This window comes from Phycodurus eques, chromosome 16 (genome assembly GCF_024500275.1).
Source record: "Phycodurus eques isolate BA_2022a chromosome 16, UOR_Pequ_1.1, whole genome shotgun sequence".
In the NCBI taxonomy this organism is placed as follows: domain Eukaryota; kingdom Metazoa; phylum Chordata; class Actinopteri; order Syngnathiformes; family Syngnathidae; genus Phycodurus; species Phycodurus eques.
In genome coordinates, this window is record NC_084540.1 from 14,077,873 (window position 1) to 14,105,707 (window position 27,835).

Sequence of the window (27,835 nt, forward strand, 5' to 3'; positions counted from 1 at the left end):
GGACTGTTATGGACGCAAAGTTCAACAGCCAGCATCTGTGATGGTACGGGGCTGTGTTAGTGCCAATGGCATGGGTAACTTACACATCTGTGAAGGCACCATTAATGCTGAAAGGTACATACACATTTTGGAGAAACAGACGCTGCCATGCAAGCAACATCTTTTTCATGGACGTCCCTGCTTATTTCAGCAAGACAATGCCAAAGCACATTCTGCACATGTTACAACAGCATGGCTTCGTAGTAAGAGTCCGGGTAGTAGACTGGCATGCCTGCAGTGCAGACCTGTCTCTCATTGAAAATGTGTGGCGCATTATGAAGCGTAAAATACGACAACGGAGAGACCCCGGACTGTTGAACAGCTGAAGCTCTACATCAAGCAAGAATGGGAAAGAATTCCTCCTACAAAGCTTCAACAATTAGTGTCCTCAGTTCCCAAACGTTTATTGAATGTTGTTAAAAGAAAAGGTGATGTAACACAGTGGTAAACATGACTCTTTCCCAGCTTTTTTGGAACGTGTTGCAGCCATAAAATTCTAAGTTACTGATTATTTGCTAAAAACAATCAAGTTTATCAGTTTGAACATTAAATATCTTGTCTTTGTAGTGTACTCAATTAAATATAAGTTGAACATGATTTGCAAATCATTGTATTCTGTTTTTATTTAGGTTTAACACAATGTCCCAAATTAATTAGAATTGGGGTTGTATTTATAGTCTATAATATAGTCAAAGAAAAAGAAAAGCATTTTTTTATTTTTTTTAAATCCCAACATAGATGTAATGAGTTTACATTCATAGCACACTGGAACCATGTTTGACTACTTTCCCAAATAAATTGGAGTGCCCAAAGGCCAGTTTAGCCCTGCTTGGCCTCTCTCAGAAGGATTTAGCATCAATCAGTGTTTTAGTCCTTGCAGGCGCCCTCCTCTCTTCCTCCTGTATATTCTGTACTGCATATGTTGTGCCTGCCACTGCCACCCCCTCTCACCACCCAAATACAGCTGAATTGCCACTTTCACAAGATGCTGACACTGGAATGTGTGTGAGCTGTGTGCAGAGTCTCGGTCTAGAATGTTTCTTTATATAATCTTTATGTGGTAATGGTGAGTGACAGTATGTGCTGAGCTAACCGTATGTATTTACCTGCTTTTTCTGAGAGTGCGTGTGTGTGCTAGCACATTTTTGTCTTGTAGCAGCCACAACATGTGACCAAAGAACACTGTAATTAGAAAATCAATCCATCACACACTATGTGCCTCTATTTCTTCTCTCGTCACGTTTCCCAATCCCCAAAAATAGCTGTCCCACGTCACTAGCCACAAAAACACAAAAACAAAACACTACAGCCTACACACCACTGCTCAAATGCCATATTTATGGGACCTAAAAATATGACCAAGATAAATAATATAAGAACTCTTCCCACCATATTAATGTGATATAAAACCTGCGCAACTTGAGTGAAAAATATTAACCAGTCACATGCAAACTCGCGTTAAATGGGAGTCAACGCACAACTGCCTCCATTTAGAGTGCCTCTGATTAACCTCAGGTTCATCCATCCATCCATTTTCTACCGCTTATCCGATGTCGGGTCGTGGGGGGAGTAGCTTTAACAGGGACGCCCAGACTTTCCTCTCCCCAGCCACTTCATCCAGCTCTTCCAGGGGGATCCCGAGGCGTTCCCAGGCCAGCCGAAAGACGTAGTCTCTCCAGCATGTCCTGGGTCGTCCCTGAGGTCTCCTCCCGGTGGGACGTGGCCGGAACGCCTCACTATGGAGGCGTCCGGGAGGCATCTGAATCAGATGCCCCAGCCACCTCATCTGGCTCCTTTCGATGTGGAGGAGCAGCGGCTCTACTCTGAGATCCTCCCGGATGACCGAGCTTCTCACCCTATCTCTAAGGGAGAGCACGGACACCCTGCGGAGGAAACACCTTTCGGCCGCTTGTATCCGGGATCTTGATATTTCGGTCACAACCCACAGCTCGTGACCATAGGTGAGGGTAGGAACGTAGATAGCCCGATAAATCGAGAGATTCACCTTTCGGCTTAGCTCCTTCTTTACCACAACGGACCGATACAAAGTCTGCATCACTGCATACGCTGCACCGATCCGCCTGTCGATCTCCCGTTCCATTCTTCCCCCACTCGTGAACAAGACCCCAAGATACTTGAACTCCTCCACTTGGGGCAGGATCTCATCCCTGAACTGGAGAGGGCACGCCACCCTTTTCCGAATGAGGACCATGGTATCAGATTTGGAGTTGCTGATTCTCATTCCAGCCGCTTCACACTCGGCTGCGGACTGCTCCAGTGAGAGTTGGAGATCACGGCTTGACGAAGCCAACAGAACCACATCATCTGCAAAAAGCAGAGATGCAAAACTGAGGCCACCAAACCCGGACCCCCTCTACGCCTCGACTGCACCTTGAAATGCTGTCCATAAAAGTTATGAACAGAATCGGTGACAAAGAGCAGCCTTGACGGAGTCCAACCATCACCGGGAACGAGTCCTACTTACTGCCGGATATGCGGACCAAACTCTGACTCCGGTCGTACAGGGACCGAACAGGCCATATCAGGGGGTTCGGTACCGCATACTCCCGTACCACCCCCCACAGGACTTCCCGAGGGACACGGTCGAACGCCTTCTCCAAGTCCACAAAACACTTGTAGACTGGTTGGGCGAACTCCTATGCACCCTGCCGAGGGTGTAGAGCTGGTCCACTGCTCCATGGCCACGACGAAAACCACACTGCTCCTCCTGGATCTGAGATTCGACTTCCCGACGGACCCTCCTCTCCAGCACCCCTGAATAGACCTTACCAGGGAGGCTGAGGACTGTGATCCCCCTGGAGTTGGAAGGCACCATCCGGTCCCCCTTCTTAAAAAGGGGGACCACCACCCCAGTCTGCCAATCCAGAGGCACTTTCCCCGATGTCCACGCAATATTGCAGAGGTGTGTCAACCAGGACAGTCCCACAACATCCAGAGCCTTTAGGAACTCAGGGCGAATCTCATCCACCCCTCGGGCCTTGCCACTGAGGAGCTTTTTAACCACCTCGGTGACCTCAACCCCAGAGATAGGAGAGCCCGCCTCAGAGAACCCAGACTCTGCTTCTTCATGGAAAGGCGCGTCGGTGGAATTGAGGAGGTCTTCGAAGTATTCTCCCCACCGACTCACAACATCCCAAAGTCGAGGTCAGCAGCGCCCCATCCCCACTATACACAGTGTTGATGGTGCACTGCTTCCCCCTCCTGAGATGACGGATGGTGGACCAGAATTTCTTCGAAGCCGTCCAGAAATCTTTCTCCATGGCCTCACAGGACTCCTCCCATACCCGAGTTTATGCTTCAGCGACCATCAAAGCTGCATTCCGCTTGGCCAGCCGGTACCCATCAGCTGCCTCAGGAGTCCCACAGGCCAAAAAGGCCCGATTGGACTCCTTCACCTTGACAGCCTCCCTCACCGTTGGTGTCCACCAACGGGTTCGGCAATTGTCGCCACAACAGGCACCAACCACCTTATGGCCACAGCTCCAGTTGCCCACCTCAGCAATAGAGGCACGGAACATGGTCCATTCGGACTCGATGTCCCCCGCCTCCTCCGGAAGTTCTGTCGGAGGTGGTGGTTGAAACTTCTTCTGACAGGGGATTCTGCAAGACGTTCCCAGCAGACCCTCACAATACGTTTGGGCCTGCCACATCGCACCGACATCTTCCTCCACCATTGGAGCCAACTCACCACCAGGTGGTTATCAGTAGACGGCTCTGCTCCTCTCTTCACCCGAGTGTCGAAGAGATGCGGCCACAAGTCCGATGACACGACCACAAAGTCGATCATTGAACTGCGACCTAGGGTGTCCTGGTGCCAAGTGCACGTGTGGACACCCTTATGCTTGAACATGCTGTTCGGTATGGACAATCCGTGATGAGCACAGAAGTAACAGAACAATAACAGAACACTGCTTGGGTTCTGATCGGGGGGCCGTTCCTCCCAATCACGCCCTTCCAGTTCTCACTGTCATTGCCCACGTGAGCATTGAAGTCCCCCAGCAGAATGATGGAGTCCCCAGCGGGAGCGCTCTCCAGCACCCCCTCCAAGGACTCCAAAAAGGGTGGGTACTCTGAACTGCTGTTTGGTGCATAGGCACAAACAACAGTCAGGACCCGTTCCCCCACCCGAAGGCGGGAGGAGGCTACCCTCTCGTCCACCGGGATGAACCCCAATGTACAGGCGCTGAGCCGGGGGGCAATAAGTATACCCACACCTGCTCGGCGCCTCTCACCGTGGGCAACTCCAGAGTGGAACAGAGTCCAACCCCTCTCGAGAGGACTGGTACCAGAGCCTAAGCTGTGTGTGGAGGCAAGTCCGACTATATCAAGTCAGAACTTCTCGACCTCACACACCAGCTCTGGCTCCTTCCCTGCCAGAGAGGTGACATTCCACGTCCCAAGAGCCAGCTTCTGTAGCCGGGGATCGGATCGCCAAGGTCCCTGCCTTCGGCCACCGCGCAGCTCGCACCGCACCCGACCCCTATGGCCCCTCCCATAGGGCAAGGGAAAAGTGAGTCCATAGTTTGTTGTCATCATAAGGGATCTTTGAGCCGTGATTGGTCTGGTCCCTCACCTAGGACCTGTTTGTCATGGGTGACCCTGCCAGGGGCATAAATTCCCAGATAACTTAGCTTCTAGAATCATTGGGACACACAAACCCCTCCACCACGATAAGGTGACGGCTTCCAGGAGGGGACCCCAGGTTCAGTATTGTTTTTTATTTTTATATGCAACATAGTCTTTACAGTTAAATCAAGAGCTCTTCATTGTCTGCAAGAATTAAGATTCCTTTTCTGTTAGTGTAAGTGTTAAGGGTATATGTACTTCTTGCTCCTTCGCTGAACTTATCTAAGTTTCTACAACTCATCTGTTTCCCCCTCCCCTTCGGTCAAGAATCTGGGTGTCTTCCTCGACAGCACACTATCCTTCCAAGCACACATAAACAACATTCTGTATACTTTCACTTAAAAAACAGAAATCGCCTCCGTCCATCCCTCACCCCCCACGCTGCTGCTGTCCTTGTTCATAGCCTCGTCACTTCCCGCTTGGGATATTGCAACTCTCTCCTGTTTGATCTCCCACCGCTAGTCACTACAAAACTCCAGCTTCTTCAGAACTTTGCCACCTGTATTATCACAAGGACCACCTCCACTCACCACATCACTCCATCACTGTTGTATTACTTACTTACTTATTTATGTTCTATAGGTTCTCCATAGGCACGGTGGGCGACTGGTTAGAGTGTCTGTCTCACAGTTCCGAGGACCGGGGTTCAATCCCAGGCCCCGCCTGTGTGGAGTTTGCATGTTCTCCCCATGACTGCGTGGGTTTTCTCTGGGTACTCCGGTTTCCTCCCACATCCCAAAAACATGCTTGGTAGGTTAATTGAAACTGCCCGTAGGTGTGAATGTGAGTGCAAATGGTTGTTTGTTTATATGTGCCCTGCGATTGGCTGGCAACCAGTTCAGGGTGTACCCCGCCTCCTGCCCGTTGATAGCTGGGATAAAAATGGATCGAAGGAGGTTCTCCTTACAGTGACTGGGAGAGACGGATAGACAGCTAGAGAGAGTGATAGAGAGAGCTAAATTTACTTTCCTGTCTCCCTTGAATGCGTTCAGTGTTCACCACCTGTAAGTTGGACACAAGCACATTTTACAAAAACACGCACATGTAATATTTTCTAGAATCTGTGAAACTAAAAAAACTACACAATTTCTATACACAAAATTTAATATATTTGAGATTCTGTGAGATACTGTGTGTGTGTGTATGTGTGTGTGTGTGTGTGTGTGTGCGTGTATGCGTGTGTCTGTGTGAGAGAGAGAGCCCCAGTGCCTGAGGGTACTTCGGCTATGGATCAATTCCCACATTTGTTAGCAGACAGTCAAAAGCTATGAGTTAGGCATATTGAATCTTGAGGGGAAACACACATGCATGCAAGCAGTAACGCACACACCAAACCAAACACGACTCGCAGCTGTCAGGATCAAAACACCTCCACAACGCTTAAATTAGCATCATAAAAAAGCGAAAGCAGCCCTTTAGAGGAAGGACAAGATGTAGTGGGGAGGCGAGTGAGCGGGACAGCGGTGACGGGGGAGAAGGCGGGAGGGGGGAGGATGACGGATCAGGTTGGAGCGAGAGAGAAAAGGTGCAGCTAGTGGTGAGAGGTGACGACAAAACCTCAGTTCGGATCAATCAGAGATGGAGGGGGGGACAAAAGGGACAGAGGCTTTAAAAGTGTGTTTGTGTACACCTGTCTAACAGGGATTTGCACATCACGAGCACAAAATGTAGTTTAATAACCCATTCATTCATTAATGAGTTTAATAACCCATTTATTCACCTGCTGCTCTTGTCAACCAGCACATACAGATGTGACTCAAATGCACAACACCAGTAAGTACTTGCAACTACAAGATACTACTACTTGTAAACAAACAAAAAAAGCACCCATATATCGAGACACATAACCTCTCACACAAACTGAGGGGATGTTCATTCTGAATGATTACCAACTGACACTTGCAAGCTGCAGAAAAACAATAAATAATTTAGATTGTCCAGTAAACATTGATCACGGACTCTTCGCCCACCCAAAAAAAAAGCAGGCCCCTTCTCTGTCTCTCATTTAAGGTGCGACTGTCTTTCAATGTTCAACCTTTCCAATCAATTTCCTCGTTAGCTTCTCATCTTTCTTTGGATAGTGCATGCATAAAGCCTGCAGTGTTGCAAAGCAATGTGAGATTTGTTAAATTATAAAATTAAACCCTGTTTTTCTACACTTCTACACAACATTTGTACGGGGATCACGGTTGCTATGGAGGACTTGAGCGTATTGACTTCCTCTCCATTTACAACATCGGGGAGAAAAGACTCTTAAATGTAAACGGATGAGGCACTTAGCACCACATGGTGTACATTCACATCAGCAGTGGCGGTTCTAGCCCGATTTTAGCGAGGTGGCCAGACCCGGGTCCAAGGGTATTTTCAGGGGGGCCAGACTCGATCCGTTAAAGGGGCGGGGGTGGGGGTCTGCTGTCGAAAGCATTTTTATTAAATTTTATTTTGTCGACGTAGGTGGGGGGGAGTCGATTTTGGCCCAGTCCCCAGTGCTGGGGGAGCATTGACCCACCCGTAAAACTGTCAGTGCACATCAGTGTTTATGTATGAGTGTGATTATGTAGCCACATTCACACGACACCACATTTGCATTTGACAAGGTCAAAGGGTAATTTGGGGTCAAATGTCAGGAGGACAGAAGATGAACTGAAGATAATTTCAATTCCAAGATCCTATGGGTGACCAATTAGTTTCAATAACCCACTGCGTGTAACATGGTATGGAATTTGGAGTCAATGACAAAAATTTTACTCACACATTAATTATGATTTTTATGATACCACAGCAGCCTCCCTGACTGGTTTTCATCCCGTCTTTTCATCAATTACGGAGGGATGCCCAGTTCTTGGAAACATCACCGCTCCTCCATATTTTCTCCACTTAACGATTGTTTCCACTGTATTCCATGGTATATTTAATGCCTTGGAAATTCTTTTGCACCCTTCTCCTGACTGATACCTTTGAACAATGAGATCCTTCTGATGCTGTGGAAGCTCTCTGCAGACCATGTCTTATACTGTAAGATGTGACTAACTGAAACAGTTGAATTTTGTTTGGGGTCACTCAGAAGCACTTTAAAAGGTGGCAGGTGTGTGCTGACTCCCATTTAATATGGGTTTGAATGTGATTGTTTAATTCTCAACACATCCAGCCACAGCCCCAGTTAGAAAAGGGTGTGCGCAGTTGTGCAACCGCATTATCTCAGTATGTAACTTTGACTTCCCCTCTCTAAAATATTTTGAAAAACTTAGTTGTCGCTAATGGCTAAATGGTTGCTAAATGTTCCTTGTGTCTAGATCGTCCCCCCCCCCCGAGAATGTATGTAGTTTGCCAATTCTAATTAAACGGCCATAAAAATGTCTGTCTCAATGGAGATCTGGGCACATGGTTATTTATGTGTCACTCCCATGTGTCCAAAGTCAGTTCACAAATAAATAAAAGCTCTCAATGAGTCCACTGTGAAACATGCACCTGGTGCATGAAGACATAATTTCCTTCCATACGTCCATTCACACAAATGACTCCTTAATCATCTAAACAACATGAGTCTGGTTATTGTTACCACTCTGTCTGCTTGAAATAAACCAGATTATTCCCTTATATTAAAATGAACTATGCTGATATTGTTTCAAAGTACATTGAGGAAATTACATGTGCAAGCCCACTGGCATCTATTTTAATGTAGAAGAACCATTTTCATATTACAGAGGCTTTGAAGCCATTTTAAATCTTTAGCTTTACAGTATTTCTATGGTGACCGAGTAAAGTACACATTTTATTAACTCGTTGTTTACAGAGTCAGAGTTATTGCTGTTGAATACAAACTACACCACATACAGGACAGGCCTGCAGTTATCTGAGATTACCTCATAATTGATAAAGAATCATTACCAATTTCCTCCTTCTAACACTATCAAGACTACCTTAATGCATGAGTAATAAAACCTGAATTAATCTACAACAATCCAAATAATGAAAGATGAAGATGAGCGTACATATAAAGGGATATCAATATTTTCCCAGGAATTGGGATAATCGTTTTAGGTTGTGTTATGCAAACATGATACTGTATTTGGGAGTAATTTATTACGAACCAGCCAAAAAGCTTCGTAAGTTATCAGGCAATTAATTTTTAATTTGAGTAGTATTCATGATTATTTATAATTGCGACAGAAAACATCTGACTTGCAACCTTTGTTGTGTCTTTCTCAATGCAGATCCACGAAAGATAAACAAGGTCCAAGAACTATTAGCAATATTGGGCAAACGAGTCCTTCTCCTCCAAGTCGTGTTACAAGCTGTATTTTTAAGAAAATCCAGTTTTACAGCTCTACGATTATTATTTTTTTCTGACTTTTATAGTTAACTTTTGTGAGCTTCCAATCAGGACATGACAATGGACACATGCTGTAACTCAAAAAAAGTCCAGGTGATACAACTTGAACATGATTGTAAAGGTCAAAGCTCTTTTTTTGTTCTTCTTGTCACGTTTTAGCTAAAATGTTCAACTTTGACAATGCCATTACAAATAGCAAGTACATTACTGTAACTATAATTAAACACCCTCTCTTGTCTCTGTAATGTGCTTTAATGGTTAAGCCAGTGGAAAACATTCAGTAGCTAATGTGGTAACCAACACTGCATGATGAATTGAATTCACGGTAACCTATTAACCTTGTCAAGTGAATGGCAGCAAGTTATGGACTCTAAATCCAAGTTATACGACCTCAGACTCCTCGTGAACAGCTCTGTCGTTTAGTAAATAGACTGTGAGTCAGAAGCATAAGTAGCTCCTGCATTTCACCAGAGCAGCCCAATTAGTGAGTGTAGTTATGTCACAGCTCAAGCATAGGCAGAGATCAATACAATCATTACTCCAATTTCCACTCATGTCATTAAAACTCACAAAGGACAAACTTCAATGTACGCAGATTTAGACAAACGTCACACGTATCTTAACGACGGCGAAATCACTTTCTATTCATCTCTACAGAATGGCGGAATGTGCAGATTTCTGAAAGATGAAATTGAATACACATGCACACACAGAGCAGGAAACGAAGGAACATTAATGCGGACACATTTGAGTCCTTTTTAGTTGTATGAATTCAATAAAACACGACGAAATCAAATACTGTCTCCGAACAATTCAAAAGACGGCCATACCTGTGTGCTCACACACACACATGCACACACAAACCATAACTAGAAGACACCTGCAGAATTGGAATTGGAAATGGAACCTTGCGTCACACACAAACACTTTGAAACTGGTTCATTCGCATTGCTGTTATGAGGACACCTGATTTTTGATCCTCACACCGCAAGAGTTCCCCTTGATATAATTGTGTGGACAGACATTTGTCCTCATAATGCACTGAATACAAGTGTGCTATATATGCAAACACACACACACGCACACACACTGAAGCTGGTTTTCTTCTCTCCTGGGATCACCCCTCCATTCCCCACATTTACCATTTCTTTCTCCTAATCTGCACTTGCTGACATCAGCAACCAGCAGCGCCCCCTAGATACCACCCACACCCGTCCTATCTGCATTAAAACACAACTACACAGATGCACACACACACGCGCGTACACATTCACTGAGACCATTCAGGGATCATATATCAAGCTCACACTGGATGTGATGTGGAATTACTAACAGAAGTGACAGATGCCGATCAACAGCTCATAAAAAGGGGGCTGCAGTTTCTGCTGCCACCTTTTCATTAAGCATAAATTACAAGTCCAGCCTCAGTCACGTGGACAGGCATGCTCGTTTAGACCTTTGTCATTCATTCCATCATGACGAGCCTACCTGGTCTCCGTTAGGCTTGTGCTCACAACAGTGCAGGTAAAGGATATGGCCATTCGGTGATCTTTTTGGCGTATTTTCTCACAAAGTTATCTTCGCTGAAAATGAACAAGGAGCGGTTGACAGTGAAACAGTTCTGGCGTACAGGTATCGGGTTGTACAGGGCCATAGTCCGGGCCCTCTGAGCCATGGATTGTTTATACATTCTCTGGCCTCCTGGCCCCCCTGCTGGACCGTGGCCCAACCCGTGCCCATGTCCGTGGCCATGTCCATGCCCATGTCCGTGCCCGTGACCATGTCCGTGTCCGTGTGGCCCTCCTTGTCTCCCTCCGCCACGGCCACCCGGGCCCCCTCCGCCGGGCCCTCCTCCGTACCTGGCCGGTACCTCGTCTCCAAACCGCGCCATTCTCCGGAAACCAGAAGCCAATCTTGACGAAGCAGCGGAGAAGGAGACCGGTGCTCAGCTGCACAGCCACACATTACATCCCATCCGGATCAGAACATCTCATATGTTCAAATGGGTCGCGGTTCTGCAGCCTCTGGTCTAAGAAACCCGGGGGCCCATGCACAGACCACCTTCCCTCTGCGTCTCTGCCAGGTGCAAATCGTGGGTGCGAGGAATCAAATGTTTGGTCTTTCGGTTCACAATGAAGGGCGTCTCAAGTCCTACGCTCGTCTTGGATCCGTCCAAACCCTGAGGATGACCACCCCCCATCCACCGCCAGATCATGGGGACTTATTCAACATGAACCATGGTTGGTCATGCCTGCCGCATCAAGACCGCTCCACAGGCACCACAAGATTTAGTTCTTCTCTGTCATGACAACATGTCATTACAGTACAGACGCCTTTAAAACGACACGAGCCTCAGTAATAAATCACATTCACGGCATCTAATGTTAAAAAAAAACAAAAAAAAACCCAGCTCAAATGTTTCGTGGTCAGATAGTGCAATTCGCCGTCCATGAAACCACCGCGTTCACTTAAAAAGCATCGGAAATGAAACGCGACCATATTATTTATTTAATTATTTCTAAAACATCCGCAATATTTGGTAGTGTTACGTGCCACTGCTAATTTTACCTTAAAGTGTAGGATCTCACAAGCCTCGAACGTGAGAGGGGAAAACAATCATTTCATTGGTTGAAAAATATAAAACACCGTGCAAAAAGGAGAAAGACGGAGAATTCCGCGTTGTTTTAAAATGTCCATGCCTTCGTAGTGGAGATGAGAGCGGCGAACAGCTTCCTCCTCCCTGCTTGCAACAGCTGCCGAGCCATCCACGGACGGACAGGACGCGGCGTCAAAGACACGCGTGGGGCGGCCTCTCCCGCGCCGTTTTACACGCCCTCACCGTGCCCCGATGAAGCCGAACCTCCGTCCTCTTGGATCTCTTGGATGTCCTGCGAGAGCGTCCCCCCGTTCTCATTGGAGTTTGTGGTGGTGGTGGTGGTGGGGGGGAGGAGGGGGGGGGTTCCTCCACCAGCAGCCCCGAGGGGAGGAGGAGAGGGACGCAGGAATGGGTGGCTGGCTGGATGGATGGAGACAATAACGAAAGGAATGATAGAAGCGGAGTGTGTCTAAATTACACAGCCGCGCATCTTATGCGCGCGCTGCAGCTGCACATACCTGATGACGCAAGCATTTACTTGCACACGTATGCCTTTTTTTTTTTTTTTTTTTTTTGCGCTGGAAACCAAGCCCTGCTGATATCACGTCAGCAGCATTGAAGACCAAAAATGCCAACAAAATTTATATCCCTCCGAGAATTAATGTGCATAGAAATTGCCAAATGCATGCGCAGAGGGGGTGTTGGTTCGATGCCGCGCGTACATGTGCGCACCTGCAACGGCGCCAGAATGATGTGCGCGGGCCCGCATGCGAGTCGCGTGTTTGTTCGAGAAGAAAGGTGGAGAAGGAGGAAAGGCTATTCTTAGTAACAGACATTTGGAAATTAATGGACGAGGAGAGCGCACCACTCACATCCCCCCCACCCTCCGCAAGTTGGCCACCTTTCCTCCTCTCCCCTCCCCTCCCCTCGCTCATAAACAGTGGCGTCTGCAAGCTGTGCCTATTTGCCATTTGCCAACATACAGGTATGACCACTATATTTATTTAAATCTCGATTACAGGTTACTTACGACGACAATATTAGTAATGGTTAACTGCTTTGTAATAAAATACGAAAATAACCACTTAGAAGTCAAACAGCCTTGTGGAATGGTTTGTGTTCAACTTTGGAGGTTCCATTGTAGTCACTGGTCACAGATTTTGGTACATTTTGGAGATTAAAAAAACCAACAACAAAAAAAACACATAGTGGTAGTAAGTAGGGCTCTAAATTCTATTGAGCGCCTTTATTGGTGACAACTTCTCATGACCCCGAAGCCGTACTCATTAAAGAGTCCCTGTCCATCAGGGCCACAGCATTATGGGTGCATGAAAATTGACTGAGTGATCGGTGACGCCACATAGAGATTTGATGTTACATACATTCAAATGTTAACATTTACTTTCGCATTGTTGTATGGGCGACAACAGTGGCCCTTACAAACCAAAAAGGCTAAGTTCTGGACTGGTGGACACAGGTCCCGCTGTTTAATTGAAGTTAATAAAACCTGTTCCTGTTGGATAAAATAAATATTATTTGTTTTTATGTATTTCTTGTATGAGAGGTGTGTGTGTGGGGGGGGGGGGGGGGGGGACATTTTGTATTGAGTCCCTCTCACAAGCACAAGAGAGACTGCAGCCCCACAACATCACAGGACAACCTTTCTTTCAAATCTTTTATGTTTCCTAATTGATCGACTCCATAAATAGCTGCCTCTGTGAATGGGAAATGACGATACATATTTAAGGGTGACCGTCAGAATTAATTCACCCCGTGCTGGAGATTGAAACGGGAGAGAAACCGTCCTCGTGCAGACAACAATCAATAACAGCGCGACCTTAAACGTCTATCTGATACGCCAGAAAGCAAAGCGATCGTTTAGCTTTGTGTCCATTTAAGCAATGCTTCCGACTCTCAGAGGCTCCATGACCCCACCACAAGGGCATGTGGACAGTGTAGGATGGATAGATAGATAGATAGATGGATAGATGGATAGATAGATAGATAGATAGATAGATAGATAGATAGATAGATAGATAGATAGATAGATAGATAGATAGATAGATAGATAGATAGATAGATAGATAGATAGAAATCTTTTCATGAGGTGAAGTAAAAATAAACGAAATAAATGGGGTTGCACTAATGTGCACACTCTCATAACTGGGGATGTGACTGTATTCAGAATAAACCAATCACATTCAAACTCATGTTAAATGGGAGTCACCAATCACCTGCCATCATTTCTCATGTCTCACATTAACCTAAAATAAAGCTCTGTTATTCCACAAGGGTTTTCTTTCTTTGTTTTTGCTTTCTGAGAGAAATCTCAAGGTTTTGTGCTAACACTGACTGCTATTTTGAACTGTTCATAATTTCCTCCATTGTCTAAGGCCACATTTCCAGCTGAAGAAAAGAAGCCCCAAAGCATGATGCTGTCATCACCAAGCTTCACTGTTGGTATGGTGTTCTTTTGGTGATAAGTAGTGTTGTGTTTGTGCCAAACATACCTTTTTGAAGTATGGGTAAAAATTTCAACCTTGGCTTAATCGGACCATATCGAAATCCCCCAAACGTGGGAAAATGGTGTATGGTCCAATGACACCACGGTTAAAGTTTTTGGCCATAATTCGAAAAAGTATGTTTGGCGCAAACACAACACTGCTCATCCGCAAAAGAACACAATACCTACAGTAAGATATAGTTCCCCTTTACCACAGTGATCAGAAAGTGTTTAAGACAAGACAAGCCTTCAGACTGTTGTGTGTGTATTTCTCGTTCAATGTAAAATATGGTGGGTAGCTGGCTGTGTCTTGAGATGTGAGGAGTGGGCCGAAAAATGAGTGTTGTGACTCAATGATTCATAAGAGTGAATAATTCAATGGCTGGATGCTTGTCGAGCACTCCGCCCTTAGTGAACTCACTCCATCTGATGTAGACGTGTGATGTAAACCTCTGCAAGATGAATCCACATCATTGAAACAAAGAAAATGTATGTTTGATGCAAACATCAGTCAACAACACATTACAGTGGAAAAACAACTAATAAAGAAAGGAAAATGCTGGATTTTCTTTGACATATTGTCACTCGGTTTACGGCCACCCTGAGAACGCCCGATCCCGTCCGATCTCGGAAGCTAAGCAGGGGCGGGCCGGGTTAGTACTTGGATGGGAGACCGCCTGGGAAAACCAGGTGCTGTAAGCTCAGGGGCACGGTGACGACTGGTTAGAGCGTCTGCCTCATAGTTCTGAGGACCTGGGTTCAATCCCCGGCCCCACCTGTGTGGAGTTTGCATGTTCTCCCCGTGCCTGCGTGGGTTTTCTCCGGGCACTCCGGTTTCCTCCCAGATCCCCAAAACATGCATGGTAGGTAAATTGCCGACTCTAAATTGCTCGTAAGTGTGAATGTGAGTCTGAATGGTTGTTTGTTTGTATGTGCCCTGCGATTGGCTGGAAACCAGTTCAGTGTGTAGCCCGCCTCCTGTCCGATGATAGCTGGGATAGGCTCCAGCACGCCCGCGACCCTAGTGAGGAGAAGCGGCTCAGAAAATGGATGGATGGATGGATGGATATTGTCACCCCCTACAAGTTACATCAACGTAAGCATTGGTTGAGTTTGATCAACCTTAATATTTTTCATGAACCCAAAACACAGTATCAGTGTGCTGTTAGGGGTCCAAATAATTACCTTCTGCTGGCCACATTTAGTATTCTAAATCCAGTTTAATTGCATTAGGATCCTGCTATAATACATTGAAAACAGTACAATGACTAAGGCTGGGGGCAGCAGCATGGCATTCACCAATGAAGTGGTACCACATTAATTGTGTGTACGTGTGTGTGAGTGTGTGTGTGTGTGTGTGTGTGTGTCAGAGTGGGGGTATAAGATTTATTGTAGATGCTTACTGACCGAGACCACCAGCAGGCTCACAGAGGGAACACTAATCATCCTTGTATATGGATGTGTTTGAACATGGATGTTGTGTGTATATAAAAAGCATAATCTATGTTTTAACATGTAGAATGAATAAAGATGTGGCGGTTGCTCATCCATTAGGAGCTGGCTTGGGGGTTGCGAGATCAGTTTCAAGACCGGATCCGGACAAAATAAAAACACTCGCCATACATACATACAAAAAAAACAACTGACTCGAAGGAATGTGGAGGCTGGATGACTTCCCGAGGCGACGTTGAGCAAGGCATTGGGTGCTACTTCTTTTTAAAGAAGTAACTGATTCCTTATTGTATGCGTGAGACAAAACGGTTCAACTATATGCATGTAATAAACATAGAAAATGGGGGGGGGGGGAAAGATTGTAAAAGTGGGGGGAGGGGAAAGGAACCTATATAAGCAAAATTATTCCAATCCATTCATGTCTCAATCCCTAAATATTTCAATGCAGATTAGATGTACCACCAAATTATTTTTTTATACATTATTTGATACAACAGGTATGCTGTCTATTATTATCAACAATCTCTGCATACGACCATGTCTGGTTTTGCTGAAACAAGACAGCGACAGGGAAAAGGTTACATATGCTGAGCTTTAAGTAGGTCATATTTTTTGTCTGTTTTTTTTTTCTTGGCAAATCTTTTGTGAAGATGAAGTCATCAGTTTATCTAACAAGCTTACCACACCCGCACCCATAATTGCACCATAGGAGATTTGTCATGCTATCCTACACACGCCTGATGCCTTCCTGGGATGGTGTATTTTATGGACAAAAAAATAAAAAGTTATTAAGGTCCACCCACGAAAAAATAAACCCTTACAAAGACAATAGTGCTATGGATTTATGTTCCTTTTTGTGGTGTTAGCGTGGATTGATGGTGTATCGGCACATCTCTTCTCTTTGGTGTCATACAATTTAGAAAGGTACAGTAAGGATTAAAAAAAATTATAATAAAAAATAAAAACTGGAGATCCCAATTTTTACTGACCTCAAGTGGTCATATTGAAGAACTGTAGCATCACGTTAAAACAAGCATTTTCCCCTTTGACTACGCTACCCATAATGCATCACGTTTTAAATATGGCGTCCTACGCAGTTAGCTGAGTCGAAGAATCAAAACACTATTACTTAACAGTGACGATATTATTAGTATTATGGACAAGAATATGAAACTCTTACTGAATGTGGCGAAAAGTGTTCATAATCCATCTTTTTACAAATGTCCCGGTCGTGACCTGAGCTCTTTGGCAGACAGCGGACTGAAAGCTGAAGGCGACGGGCCGCTGGTGATTGTCGGGTCACGCCGGGCTTTGGTGCGGAGACTCGGGACACAGGTGGAGGTGAGGACGGCCTTCATCACCGAGGAGGAGGAGGGTGCCCTTCTGCGGGAACTGGAACCCGGTTTGAAGAAGAAACGTTACGAATTTGATCACTGGGATGACGTAAGTCCCATTTAATACAGTCATTCAATTTAACTGACAATGGAGTTACACTAAGTGTACTAACACTACCAATAGTACACTCAGCACAGGGGATTTTGACCCTCAATTACTTAAAGGAACACGAAACAATTTTGACTGCTCTCACAACCTAAACCTCGTGTTTTTTCAAGAAAATTGTCGATTTGTTATGGTTGACTAATAGTAAGAATATAGCCTTGATGGATCTGGAATTTGGATTTGTCCGTATTCACACAGAGGTCATAAAATGATGTCTTTCTCTCTGAATTATATGCACTTTCTAACATACACATGAGGACATATACACACAGTGACAGGCTTTGCATTTGGTGCCAGAGCCTTCGGTGGGGACTTTAGTCAACTCTTCTTAAAACCACAGTACTGTACCAACACTATCAGCTCACGTTCATAAAAATTATCAATGCTATACAACAAATAAAAATATAACAGAACACAACTGTACATCATCAATTCAGAATCAGACAAAAGCATAACATAAATACATCACCACCAGAGATGCTGATTAATGTTTGCAGATCACGATAGATGTGTTTAGCTAGTCAAAGTTTTTCTTGCTGTGGCCAACCAATTTATTGTTAGTTAACTAGTTTTCCATCTGAGGCAAATCCATCCATCCATCCATTTTCTGAGCCGCTTCTCCTCACTAGGGTCGCGGGCGTGCTGGAGCCTATCCCAGCTGTCATCGGGCAGGAGGCGGGGTACACCCTGAACTGGTTGCCAGCCAATCGCAGGGCACATACAAACAAACAACCATTCGCACTCACAGTCACACCTACGGGCAATTTAGAGTCACCAATTAATGCATGTTTTTGGGATGTGGGAGGAAACCGGAGTGCCCGGAGAAAACCCACGCAGGCACGGGGAGAACTTGCAAACTCCACACAGGCGGGGCCGGGGATTGAACCCGGGTCCACAGAACTGTGAGGCTGACGTTATAACCAGTCGTCCACCGTGCCGCCCATCTGAGGCAAATTTAAAATCTTATTAATTCACAGCCATTACTTCTGATTCTGAAGGCTCTGGTCAGATTGGATTGGCATGGCAACATGTAGAGGCTGAACACTCACTGGACCCAAAAAAATCCAACATACATGTACTGGAAGCAGTGCAGCCAAGAGAAATGCTATCAAATGAACAGAATACTGTTGTGAATAAACTAATACAACTTAATGAAACAAATATTAAAAGTTAAGTTGTGAATGTAGGGCAGTGATTCTATAATTAATTATTTAAGCCAGATATCCTTTAATGTTCCATGCTACCAGATACTAGTGCATGTGTTTTTTTTCAATGGAAATGCTTTCTGTCCTCACCTCCTCCCATACAGGCTATTCATGGATACAGAGAAACCGAACGTGTTACGTGGGGGGCAGCTTGCCAGACCATCTTAGCCCGCGTCCGATCAGTAGCATTTGCTTCTGGAAGCTCACTTCTTGGGCCTGTCCATGTCCTAGATCTGGACAAGACCGGCTACATCAAACCTCACATTGATAGTGTCAAGGTCAATGACATTCATTAAGATTCATAAAGACAATTGTAGATGTACAGGACAATCTATGATAGCGACTGTGCACTTGTGTAATTTGTTTGTTTTTTACAGTTTTGTGGCAGCACCATCACAGGGTTGAGTCTTCTCTCAGATAGTGTCATGCGTTTAGTCAAAGTAGATGCTCCCAGTGAGTGGCTAGATCTGCTGCTGCCCAGACGCTCCCTCTACATTCTAAGGTTCAGTACAGATATTATCATACTTGGAGTTGGAGTAGCTATCGCTATAGTTCACTTTGGCACTAATGTCTTTCCCCTCTCACATTACAGAGAACAGGCCAGATACAACTTCACTCATGAGATCTTAAAAGACAAGGAGTCTTTGTTTAATGGACAAAAAGTGCCTCGACAGCGACGTATCTCTGTTATATGTCGGAATCTTCCGGCTTAATATGCACTTCACCACAGCTGGGATATGAATTCTCCCTGAGCCCCAAGGACAATGTAAATGGCCTTTATTGCTTGAGTTTACTATCCTCACTGTTTATATCAATAGCAGTAGTAGAATGAAGTGTGTAAGACTTGTATTTGATGGAAAATGTGTACAGTATGCCCAGAATCCATATTTTGATGAACTATAATAACAGGCTCCTTGACATGCAAATTGAAATATCTCTCAACGTTTCTCTAAAATGCAGTCCTCTGTGAGGTATTGTCCCTTACAAAAATTCAATTTGTTGGCTTATTGACAATCGTATTAAATCTTTGACAATAAGGCTGGGTGGAGTGTTGTAAATGGTTCACAAAAAAGAACGTTTAGTCTTCACAATTAAAAAAAAAAAAAGCTTTTATATCCTTAGTATTAAGTTAATTTCATAATTCATGACCATGAATAATTCTTGATGACCAGTAGGTGGAAGCAGCTCATTACCTTTGGATCGTATCACTACAGTTTATCGAAGAGACAGCTTTCATCTGCTTTTCACAATCTGTGCATCATTCATGGTTATGTAAGAATTAAAAACTAGTTACTCAGATTCAACGTTTGCATATATTTTGGTGTTTCTGTTAAATTTGTACTTGTCTACCAAGCATTCAATGAGATATTTGATTTCATATTTGCATGAGCTCCTAAAACCAGCAAAGGTGTACCGTTTGGTCATCCATATCCTGCGTCTGATTTTTTTTTGCCAGTTTTACTGCACAAAGATGACAACAATGGGAAAACTGTAAGCTAATGCATTTAGTTTAATATTAACTTTATCTTGCAGGTCAACATATGTTCAACATCATCAAGGAGATGCCCCTATCCTAAAAAAAAGTAATTCAACACCACTGAAATACTTCAGCTTACTTTTTTCAACATGATTTCTGTTGCAAAATAAAAAATTAAGTTAAGAGTTTGGGGGAAAAAATGTCACCCACCAATTATTCATGAGGGGAGCAGTTAAACTCCAGATGAGATGTCACATCACAAAAATAACAAAACACCATAAAATGATCCCTTCACTTCCCTCCATACCCTAAGGTCCTGTTTATTCAAGCCATTCATTTTCTGCAGTGCTTGTCCTCATATTGCTTGTATTGATGTTATTCCGTGAGATAAAAATGCATTTTGTCGTTGACGTTTTTGCGCTCTGGATTAAGGCGTTTCAGAATCTGCGCCAGCACGTTAACAGTCTGCTCGCTGCTCAGGCCTGTGCGCTTCGTTTGGAATTTCTTCAGCAGGTCTTTGGTGGTCATCGGTTTCCGGATCAGGTAGCGGCGAACCGCTTCTTCTGTTAGCTGCACATCACTGTGGGATAGAGGGACCAAAAAGAACAGTTCAAGCCAACTCCCAACCCTATTTCATTTACATTATTGTCATTGCAAGATGAACTAACAGCATAGAGAGGTGTAAATGGATGCATGATAACATAGTACCTGGAGCTGGGAGTAGATTTTCCCGATGGGGAGTGAGGTGTGCTCTTTCCAGAGGGAGCAGGACTCTGACTGCTGGGGTCCATCTTAAGCCTTTTGGCAGCTGGCGAGTCAGTACCTGGACCTTGCGCCTGTCTTTTACCTGTTGGAAAGTGCATTGAAATTGCAAATGCATTTCTATGCCATAGCAACACATCACAACATACAGTAGGTCATGCTCGGAGTCAATAATGTACATGCATGCACCTTGCTCTAGTTTGCTGGCTGCAGCACGGAGTGTGTTGGAGGTGGTGGCAGAGTCTATGGATGGCGTCCCCGGCCGGCTGCCAGTTTTGGAACTTCCGGCAGAGCCGCGCCCACCGCCACGTTTTGGAGGAGTGCGCTTCTTCTATAAACCAGAAGCACAAGAAGATGGATGTTTAAAAAAAAATTAAAAATTATCAAATGCAAATATTGTGAATATATTTACTGTCAGATTTGTCACATTTAATCCCACTGACACAACAATCGACATTTTGAAGCGAGAATATTCACTTATTCATCCACACACACACTAACCACCATGAACAAAGCAGACGCCGTTTCTCCCTCAATGTCACTGTCGTCTGAGCTGTCTGATTCGCCGCTGCTGTCTGAAACATTTGAATATACACTTCACATTCGGCATGTTTTTAGTAGACATACAAAAACAACACTCAAATGGGATCCAATATGTGTTGCAAGTTTACTCTTACTAAGCTAATAATTTTGATTATAGTCAGAGGTATTTATTTGAACATATGGTTATAGTAGCAACACTGAAAGGTGTTTATAGTATTTTTCTTAGTTTAGCAACATCTTTTTGGAAATTTGTATGACTTTGTCACTGTGAAGTCTGTACCTTTTTTCTTCTTCTTTTCAGTCTGTGCTGGTGTTTTCTTTCCTTCCTCCTCCTCTTCCTCCTCCTTTGCGTCCTCCTCGTTCTGTTTCTCCTCTTCGCTCTCTTCCTCGCTTTCCGAGGCCTCATCGATCCCTGTAAAGTAAAAACATTTCAGCATGTCACATGAACTGAATAACTTTTAAATATTTGACCATCATAATATAATTGTTTGACCTTTAGGGAGGTCTTCTCCTTTGCTGGGCCTTCCTTTTTCAGGCTCTTCATCTGAACTGCTCATGAAAGACAAAGTGATTGATTTATTAAAATCTAATGGCCATATTCGCCCATGTGCTTAGGTAAAAAAGCCACGCAGCGACAGTACGCGCTTTTCTGGCTGTGCGGACTCTCCCGTCCTCTTAAATCTGTCATTTACACGCCTTCGTAGTACATACACACTTCAGGGGGAGAACAGTGCTGCCGCAGTCACCTTGAAAAATGTGTTACTTTCCTGACTACTTGATTTGAAAACTAACTACGGTTGGCGGAAAAAGTATGTGAAGCTTTTGGAATTTATTACATTTCTGCATAAATCGGTCATCAAATGTAGTGTGATCATCTGAATCACAAGCATAAAGAGTCCTTAAACGAATACCACACAATTATAGTTTTTCCATATTTTTATAGAGCATAACATGACTGGTTGACCCTCCTTTGGCAGCAATAACTTCTACCAAATGTTTCCTGTAGTTGCAGATCAGATGTGCACAACAATGAGGATGAATTTTGGACCATTCCTCTTTACTGATCTGCAAGTGTTGCCGTTCAACAATTTTCCTGGGATGTCTCGTGTGAATCCTCTCTTGAGGTCATGTCACAGCATCTCAATCAGGTTGAGGTCAGGACTTCGCCTGGGCCACTCCCAAACATGTATTTTTGTCTTCTGAAGCCATTCTGTTGTTGATTTGCTTCTGTGTTTTGAATCATTGTCATGTTGCAACACCCATTCTCTTTGAGAACCCCTTGGACAGAAGACCAAGTTTTTCTGAAAAATATCTTGATAAACGTGTAAATTCATTTTTACGTTGATGACAGCAAGCTGTCCAGGTTGTGAGGTAGCAATGCATACCCATACCATGATGCTCCCTCCACCATGCTTCACAGTTGGGATAAGGTTTTAATGTTGGTGTGCTGTGCCATTTTTCCTCCACACATGGAGTTTCATCTGTCCACAGAATATTTTCCCAGTAGTGCTGTGGAACCTCGAAGTGCTCATTAACTAACTTCAAACATGCAGCAATGTTCTTTTACACAGCAATACTTCCTCAATGCTATTCTCCCATCAACCCCATTCTTCTTTAATGTTTTGCGTATGGTAGATTTGTCAACAAAGATGTTGGCCTGTCCCAATGATTTCCGTAAGTTTTCAGCTAACACTCTAGGGTTCTCTTTGACCTCATTGAGCATTCTGCGCTGTGCTCTTGCAGTCATCTTCACAGGACAGCCACTCCTTGGAAGAGAAGCAGCAGTGCTAAGCTTTTTGCATTTACAGACAACTTGTCTAACCGTGGACTGATGAAGAGCCAGACTTTTAGAGATACTTTGTAAGCTTTTCCACCTTTATACAAGGTAATATATATAAACAGCATGAGCCTCAAGAGAGCTATTCACACCAGACATCCCAAGAATGTTGCTGAAATTTAATATATATATTTTTTAAAGACGAATAGTCTAAAAAAAAAAAAAGAAAAATCTAATTTAATCAACACTATGGATCTGACCTGCTTTCATCTGACATGTAATCCACCTCGAGACCCTCGTAGTCACCATCATCGCTGTCTTCCAAAGCATCTTTGTCATTGCTCTTCTTCTTCTTCTTTGATTTTCCTTTGCCCGTTTCATTCTTTGCTTTTGTCTTGCCTTCTCCATCTAAAAACACACAAAGTGTCATCACGGCTGAATTGCGCGGACATACTGTATCTTTTCCACAAACAAGGTGCAGTGTTTAACCAGCCATCTTTGAGTGTTCTCACCTTCACCCATACTGTTGTCACTGTCATCACTGCTCATCTCAAAGTCATCTTCCAGATCGTGGATGCGGAGGTCACCCCCTCGACCGCCGCCCTTCTTCTTCTTTGCTGATTTCTCACTCTCATCCTCTTCCTCGTCACCCTGCGTTTGCTCGCGTAGGCGTCTCTGAAGCATGATGCTAAAGTGATTTACGACCTTGTTTCTCCTATGTATTGAAATGGAAGAAAAAAAAACTGAACGGCACTATACACATCATTCTGATTATTATGCACATTTGCATAGTGAGAGCAAGACATTTTCATGCTTTCCCAGCTCCATACAACTGGCATAAATTAAATATTTATAATTTTGGGTCCAAATAATGAACACTGTGCTGTTCTATACCATTGCAACAATAAAAAAAAATAACCGACACAATGTCCATCAAGAGTGAGGATTATCTTTGTACAGGTAGAATTTATGACACAGCCATTGGATTTAGATTGAGCACCGGTACCTAATGAAGTGTCTGTTGTGCAAACAACGTATAGACTCCTTTTGCGTCATGAGAATGAAAGTTAATTTTAATAAAATTTAGTATCTGTTTTTGTCTCCCCTTCCAATCAATAACATGGACAAAAATCTATTGAGTCAGGAGCATTACCGCATGGTCTTCTCACACTTTGTGACTGTTCCGTTGTCTCACCTGCCCCACTCCTCTTCAGCCTCCTCCGCAGTGAGAGTTCTGTGTTTCGCTACCGGAGTAAAGTTGTACCAGCCGTGAACAGGGAAGGCTTCAAAAGCGCCATCTGGACACTGGGTAAAGATGTAGTAGGATGCATTCTCTGTGACGCCCCCCTTCTTCAGACCTTTGAACCTTATATAGAAAGACAGTGAGAGGGTAGTTTAGTTATAGCTATGGTTATTATAAGTTATAGGGAAAGGTAAAAGGATTTAGTGTTTTGTATCACACCTTTTGCCAGCCTTGCCGTTGACTTTAAGAATCCAAGGCTGGTCCTCGACTTTGAACTCGCGCGTCACAATGCCAAACCTCTTCCGTCGAGCCTCCTCACGCTGCTTTTTGCCAAACTCGCTGCCAGCTGCACCCTCCGCTGTCTCTTCTTCACCATATATCTTCCGAGCACTCATATCCCTCTCCATGCGAGCCTGAGGGATATTCAGATATGTCATATTAAAAAACGTTTAGTTTGTTCGGATTCTCTTCATATTATGGAACTATCACACAACAATTTTTTTCAGTACTAACCACTAAGACCAACATTCTATTAATCATTGATAAACTGCATTCATGTAGATAAACAATTATTAAACTTACCTGTGTCCATGCTGAACAGTTGACTTTATCTCCAGCGTTAAAAGCCATTATGTTGTATTTCTTACTAGTATTTCTAGGGGTGGAAAAATATTACCATACATTTTAAAACATTCATTCAATCACATAACGCAAGGTGTTCAAACAGAATTCTCAGATATCAAACAAAACTTGGTGGTTTAACCATTATCAGTCAATGGATCAATTTGCCACAGTGCAATGTTGTAGAAGTAAAACTAGAGCCTAGAGTGTGTCGCCTGGACGCAACGTCATAGGGCAGCCCCTTCGTAAATGGTGCCGCTTAATGAGCATGCCTGATGGACACATCTGACATAGCTCCTCTTTTCTTTTGTCAATCAACTCACACCGCAATAGCACGTATTGTGTGGTCTCCTTTTTTTTGGTTCATGTTTGAACAAATAAGTGCTGTGCAACTAGTCTTAAAATGTTGGAGCTTGAATAAAGAGTGATTTTCAAGTCATCACTTCATGGCAAAAGAGGACAATGGTGTAGAAGAAATCCATGCATCACCATGCATATTTTTTTTGCCTTCATTCATTATGTGGCTTATATTACATACATTTAGGGCCAAGAGCTTAAGATAAAATCATTAGTTAATGCTTTTTTTTTTTAACTTGAAAATTCCTCTGTTATAAATTTAAACGAATTCTAAAGGACAAAGTATTGTAAAAGAGCCAAATGTTCTGCTTGTAATTAATATCTTTGTTGTTGTGTTAAGGGACCAAAAAATAAGTTATTTTATTCACTATATGTTTTTTAAATTAATCAACCGATTAGTTGGTTATCTCACTTTTTTTCTGCCGGCCTAAGGAATATCATTGTACTTTACTACTTTACTGTACTTTAAATGTATGGGAAATAAAATACATTTTCTCACCGGATACCGATTATCTTAAAATTACACGATCTGCCCTGATTTCTGATCATGTGATCGGATCAAATCTATAAAATTTAAGTTTTATTAGACTTCAAACAGAGCATCTACAAGATAATAACAATATGTATATATGTTACTCACTTAGGGACTCTCACAGTGTATTCAGTGCCTGATGAACTGCTGCTTGCCTGCAACACAAACAAGCAGTTTCTCTTACAATGTTCCATCGTTCTTCCTCTCCTAAGACAGCAGCTTATTAAATATATGTTAACATAATGAACATAGAAGAAATGTCCGAATAAAAGTCCCACAAATTGCACAGTTACAAGTGAGAAATGTGTAGCCAAGCCATAAACCATTACTTACCAGTGATGCCATTTGTTCTCTCGACTCCAACCTCAAGGTACACTTTAAAAAGAAAAGTAGAAATATGGTTAATAATACACCCATGGTTAATGACTTTTTAATTGTTTAGGTTTGAGTGTTGTATGTATGGAAATAATAAATGTCTTAGGTCTTAAAGTCACTCAAACGTTTTCTGTAATAAGAATAAAAAGAAATCCCATAATGTTTGAGTTTGAAGCAGATGTGCTCCACAGAAGCACAACTGTGCTATCTTATAATTTCTAACCGGCCCTTGTGAGGTTGTTATGTAGTTAAAATAAAAAATGTATTTGGAAAGCTGCGGTCTTATTTGATACATGACAAACAGGGTGCCATGTTGTGCCATGAGAGATGATCAATTTTCACTTCATTTGTCCAGAGATTATTATTTATTAATTGCAAATATATTTTAGTCCGTTTAACTATGCCAGCCACATATAGTGACAGGCAGAGAAATTAAATGCTCTTCCACTAGATGGCAGAAGGTACAATAAACCTGTGCATCCACCTGTTGCCAATCAAACAATAAAATAAATCAAAGTCAAAGCTTCCTGCATGTGTATCAGCTTTGTGTTTAATTAAACAGGATCAGATTTCACACTGAGTAAGTCAAGCTTGAGTAAATTGAGACGAGGTCATCATTACTTCATTATTCATGCTTTTTGTTTGCTCGTGTGCGGTGAGATTTTTGTAATGTAAAATGGGTGGCTTGGCTCAATAGAATTTAAGCAACAATCTTATTTCCTACACGGAGGAAGAGTGGGATTTATCCTGAAAGAGAGTTGAGTCACAACAAGGAACTGCTAGGTTAGCGGTTGGTGCTGATAATGTAAGCACACTTTAAATAAATAAATTTTAAAAACTATTGTCAACATGTTTTTTGTTAATCTTGAATAATTTGTGTTATAAGGTTAGTGATTAAAACAGACCATATGTACACGAATAGCATCTTAACGACACAACACGATTTCCTGCTTTAACTTGAACAGTAAAGAGTTTAGCAGTGTAGTGTGGCACCCGACAACCGTTCAATAAATACATTCACGTGATTGCTTGGCTTAGTTGTGGACCACTGCAAAAAAGCCAACCCTTTGGAATTTCCATATATAATTTTTGTTTTCTTTTTTGTCCAAACAACATAAATAAGGGGTAGCCAATTTCCCACGTTTCAGAAGTTATGATATCGTTCACTGGGCGGTAGTGTTTGCACAATCCACACACGATACTGATCATAAATAAACTGCAACATTACCGTGGATGTTTAAAGCCATTTTATCAACATTATTAACCAAATGTGCAAACTTACGTTATGCTTAAGAGGAAACGGGGAAGGGAAATTATATTTTAAAGATATTATATATATATAGAATTAGATATTCAAAATGCATAATCAAAAGATGCGTTTGTTTGTACGATAGCAATTTACCGGCGCAGTCTTGGGTCCGTCGGTGTATCCTGTGGGTAGGAAACAAGAAAAGACAAAGGTTCCCTAGTTGTCGATCACGTGATCGGTATATTGGCCTTGTTGGAGTTACACTTTTTTTTTAGGGATAAACTCAAAACGGAAACACTAGTAGACTCGTGTTCGTTTCTGCTTAGTTTCTGCAAATCTGCTTAGATGTGCTAAAATTAGGGTTTAATAATTAACAGAGAAACATTCATTGGATGCAGTGGAAAAAAATAGGATGACATATACAACTACAATCCCGACACGAGTCAAATATCTCTCACTGCATAACTGTTTGTGAAGATAAATGGAAATAAAACCAAGACTGTTTCACTTGATGACTTGGAATAGCTTACACCTGCCTTACTTTAGCTAAAACTGCACTGACTTTGACTAACATTAACCTCAAGGTAGATAGCGGTTAGTAAGATGGGAGTCAGCTGCCATACT

At 43.2% G+C, this 27,835-nt stretch overlaps 3 protein-coding genes and 1 pseudogene across 12 annotated transcripts in view; 2 read left to right on the forward strand and 2 right to left on the reverse strand.

The window, feature by feature from the left end:
- The window catches only part of cacna1aa (calcium channel, voltage-dependent, P/Q type, alpha 1A subunit, a), an 83,856-nt gene extending 71,679 nt beyond the window's left edge, over nucleotides 1-12,177 (reverse strand). For 7 of the 9 annotated variants that reach the window (XM_061699915.1, XM_061699913.1, XM_061699912.1 and 4 more), the window contains exon 1: nucleotides 10,555-12,177. In XM_061699915.1, the coding sequence (XP_061555899.1) occupies nucleotides 10,555-10,910 (356 nt within the window). In that variant the 5' untranslated portion in view covers nucleotides 10,911-12,177. The remainder of the gene's footprint in view (nucleotides 1-10,554) is intronic. The other 2 variants (XM_061699908.1, XM_061699907.1) reach the window with 2 other exon arrangements.
- A 2,529-nt stretch (nucleotides 12,178-14,706) lies between these two features.
- On the forward strand, nucleotides 14,707-14,820 carry LOC133415517 (5S ribosomal RNA; annotated as a pseudogene).
- A 1,828-nt stretch (nucleotides 14,821-16,648) lies between these two features.
- On the forward strand, nucleotides 16,649-20,132 carry alkbh7 (alkB homolog 7). The gene is made up of 4 exons (XM_061701235.1): nucleotides 16,649-17,013; nucleotides 18,380-18,553; nucleotides 18,653-18,777; nucleotides 18,868-20,132. The coding sequence occupies exons 1-4, from the start codon at nucleotides 16,726-16,728 to the stop codon at nucleotides 18,986-18,988; spliced, it is 708 nt and encodes a 235-aa protein (XP_061557219.1). The 5' UTR covers nucleotides 16,649-16,725; the 3' UTR covers nucleotides 18,989-20,132.
- Nucleotides 19,697-27,383, reverse strand: gtf2f1 (general transcription factor IIF, polypeptide 1). 2 transcript variants are annotated; one of them, XM_061701234.1, is made up of 14 exons: nucleotides 27,365-27,383; nucleotides 25,921-25,962; nucleotides 25,696-25,742; nucleotides 24,660-24,732; nucleotides 24,297-24,490; nucleotides 24,030-24,200; nucleotides 23,347-23,549; nucleotides 23,095-23,242; nucleotides 21,551-21,606; nucleotides 21,338-21,469; nucleotides 21,019-21,089; nucleotides 20,704-20,845; nucleotides 20,461-20,599; nucleotides 19,697-20,332 (listed from the first exon to the last, which is right to left on the reverse strand). In XM_061701234.1, exons 2-14 carry the CDS (start codon nucleotides 25,930-25,932, stop codon nucleotides 20,128-20,130), a joined length of 1,593 nt encoding a protein of 530 aa, XP_061557218.1. In that variant the 5' UTR covers nucleotides 25,933-25,962; nucleotides 27,365-27,383; the 3' UTR covers nucleotides 19,697-20,127. The 2 variants fall into 2 exon arrangements, with proteins under 2 accessions (XP_061557218.1, XP_061557217.1); XM_061701233.1 differs by lacking the exon at nucleotides 27,365-27,383 and adding an exon at nucleotides 27,245-27,364.
- Between the last annotated feature and the right edge of the window lie 452 nt (nucleotides 27,384-27,835).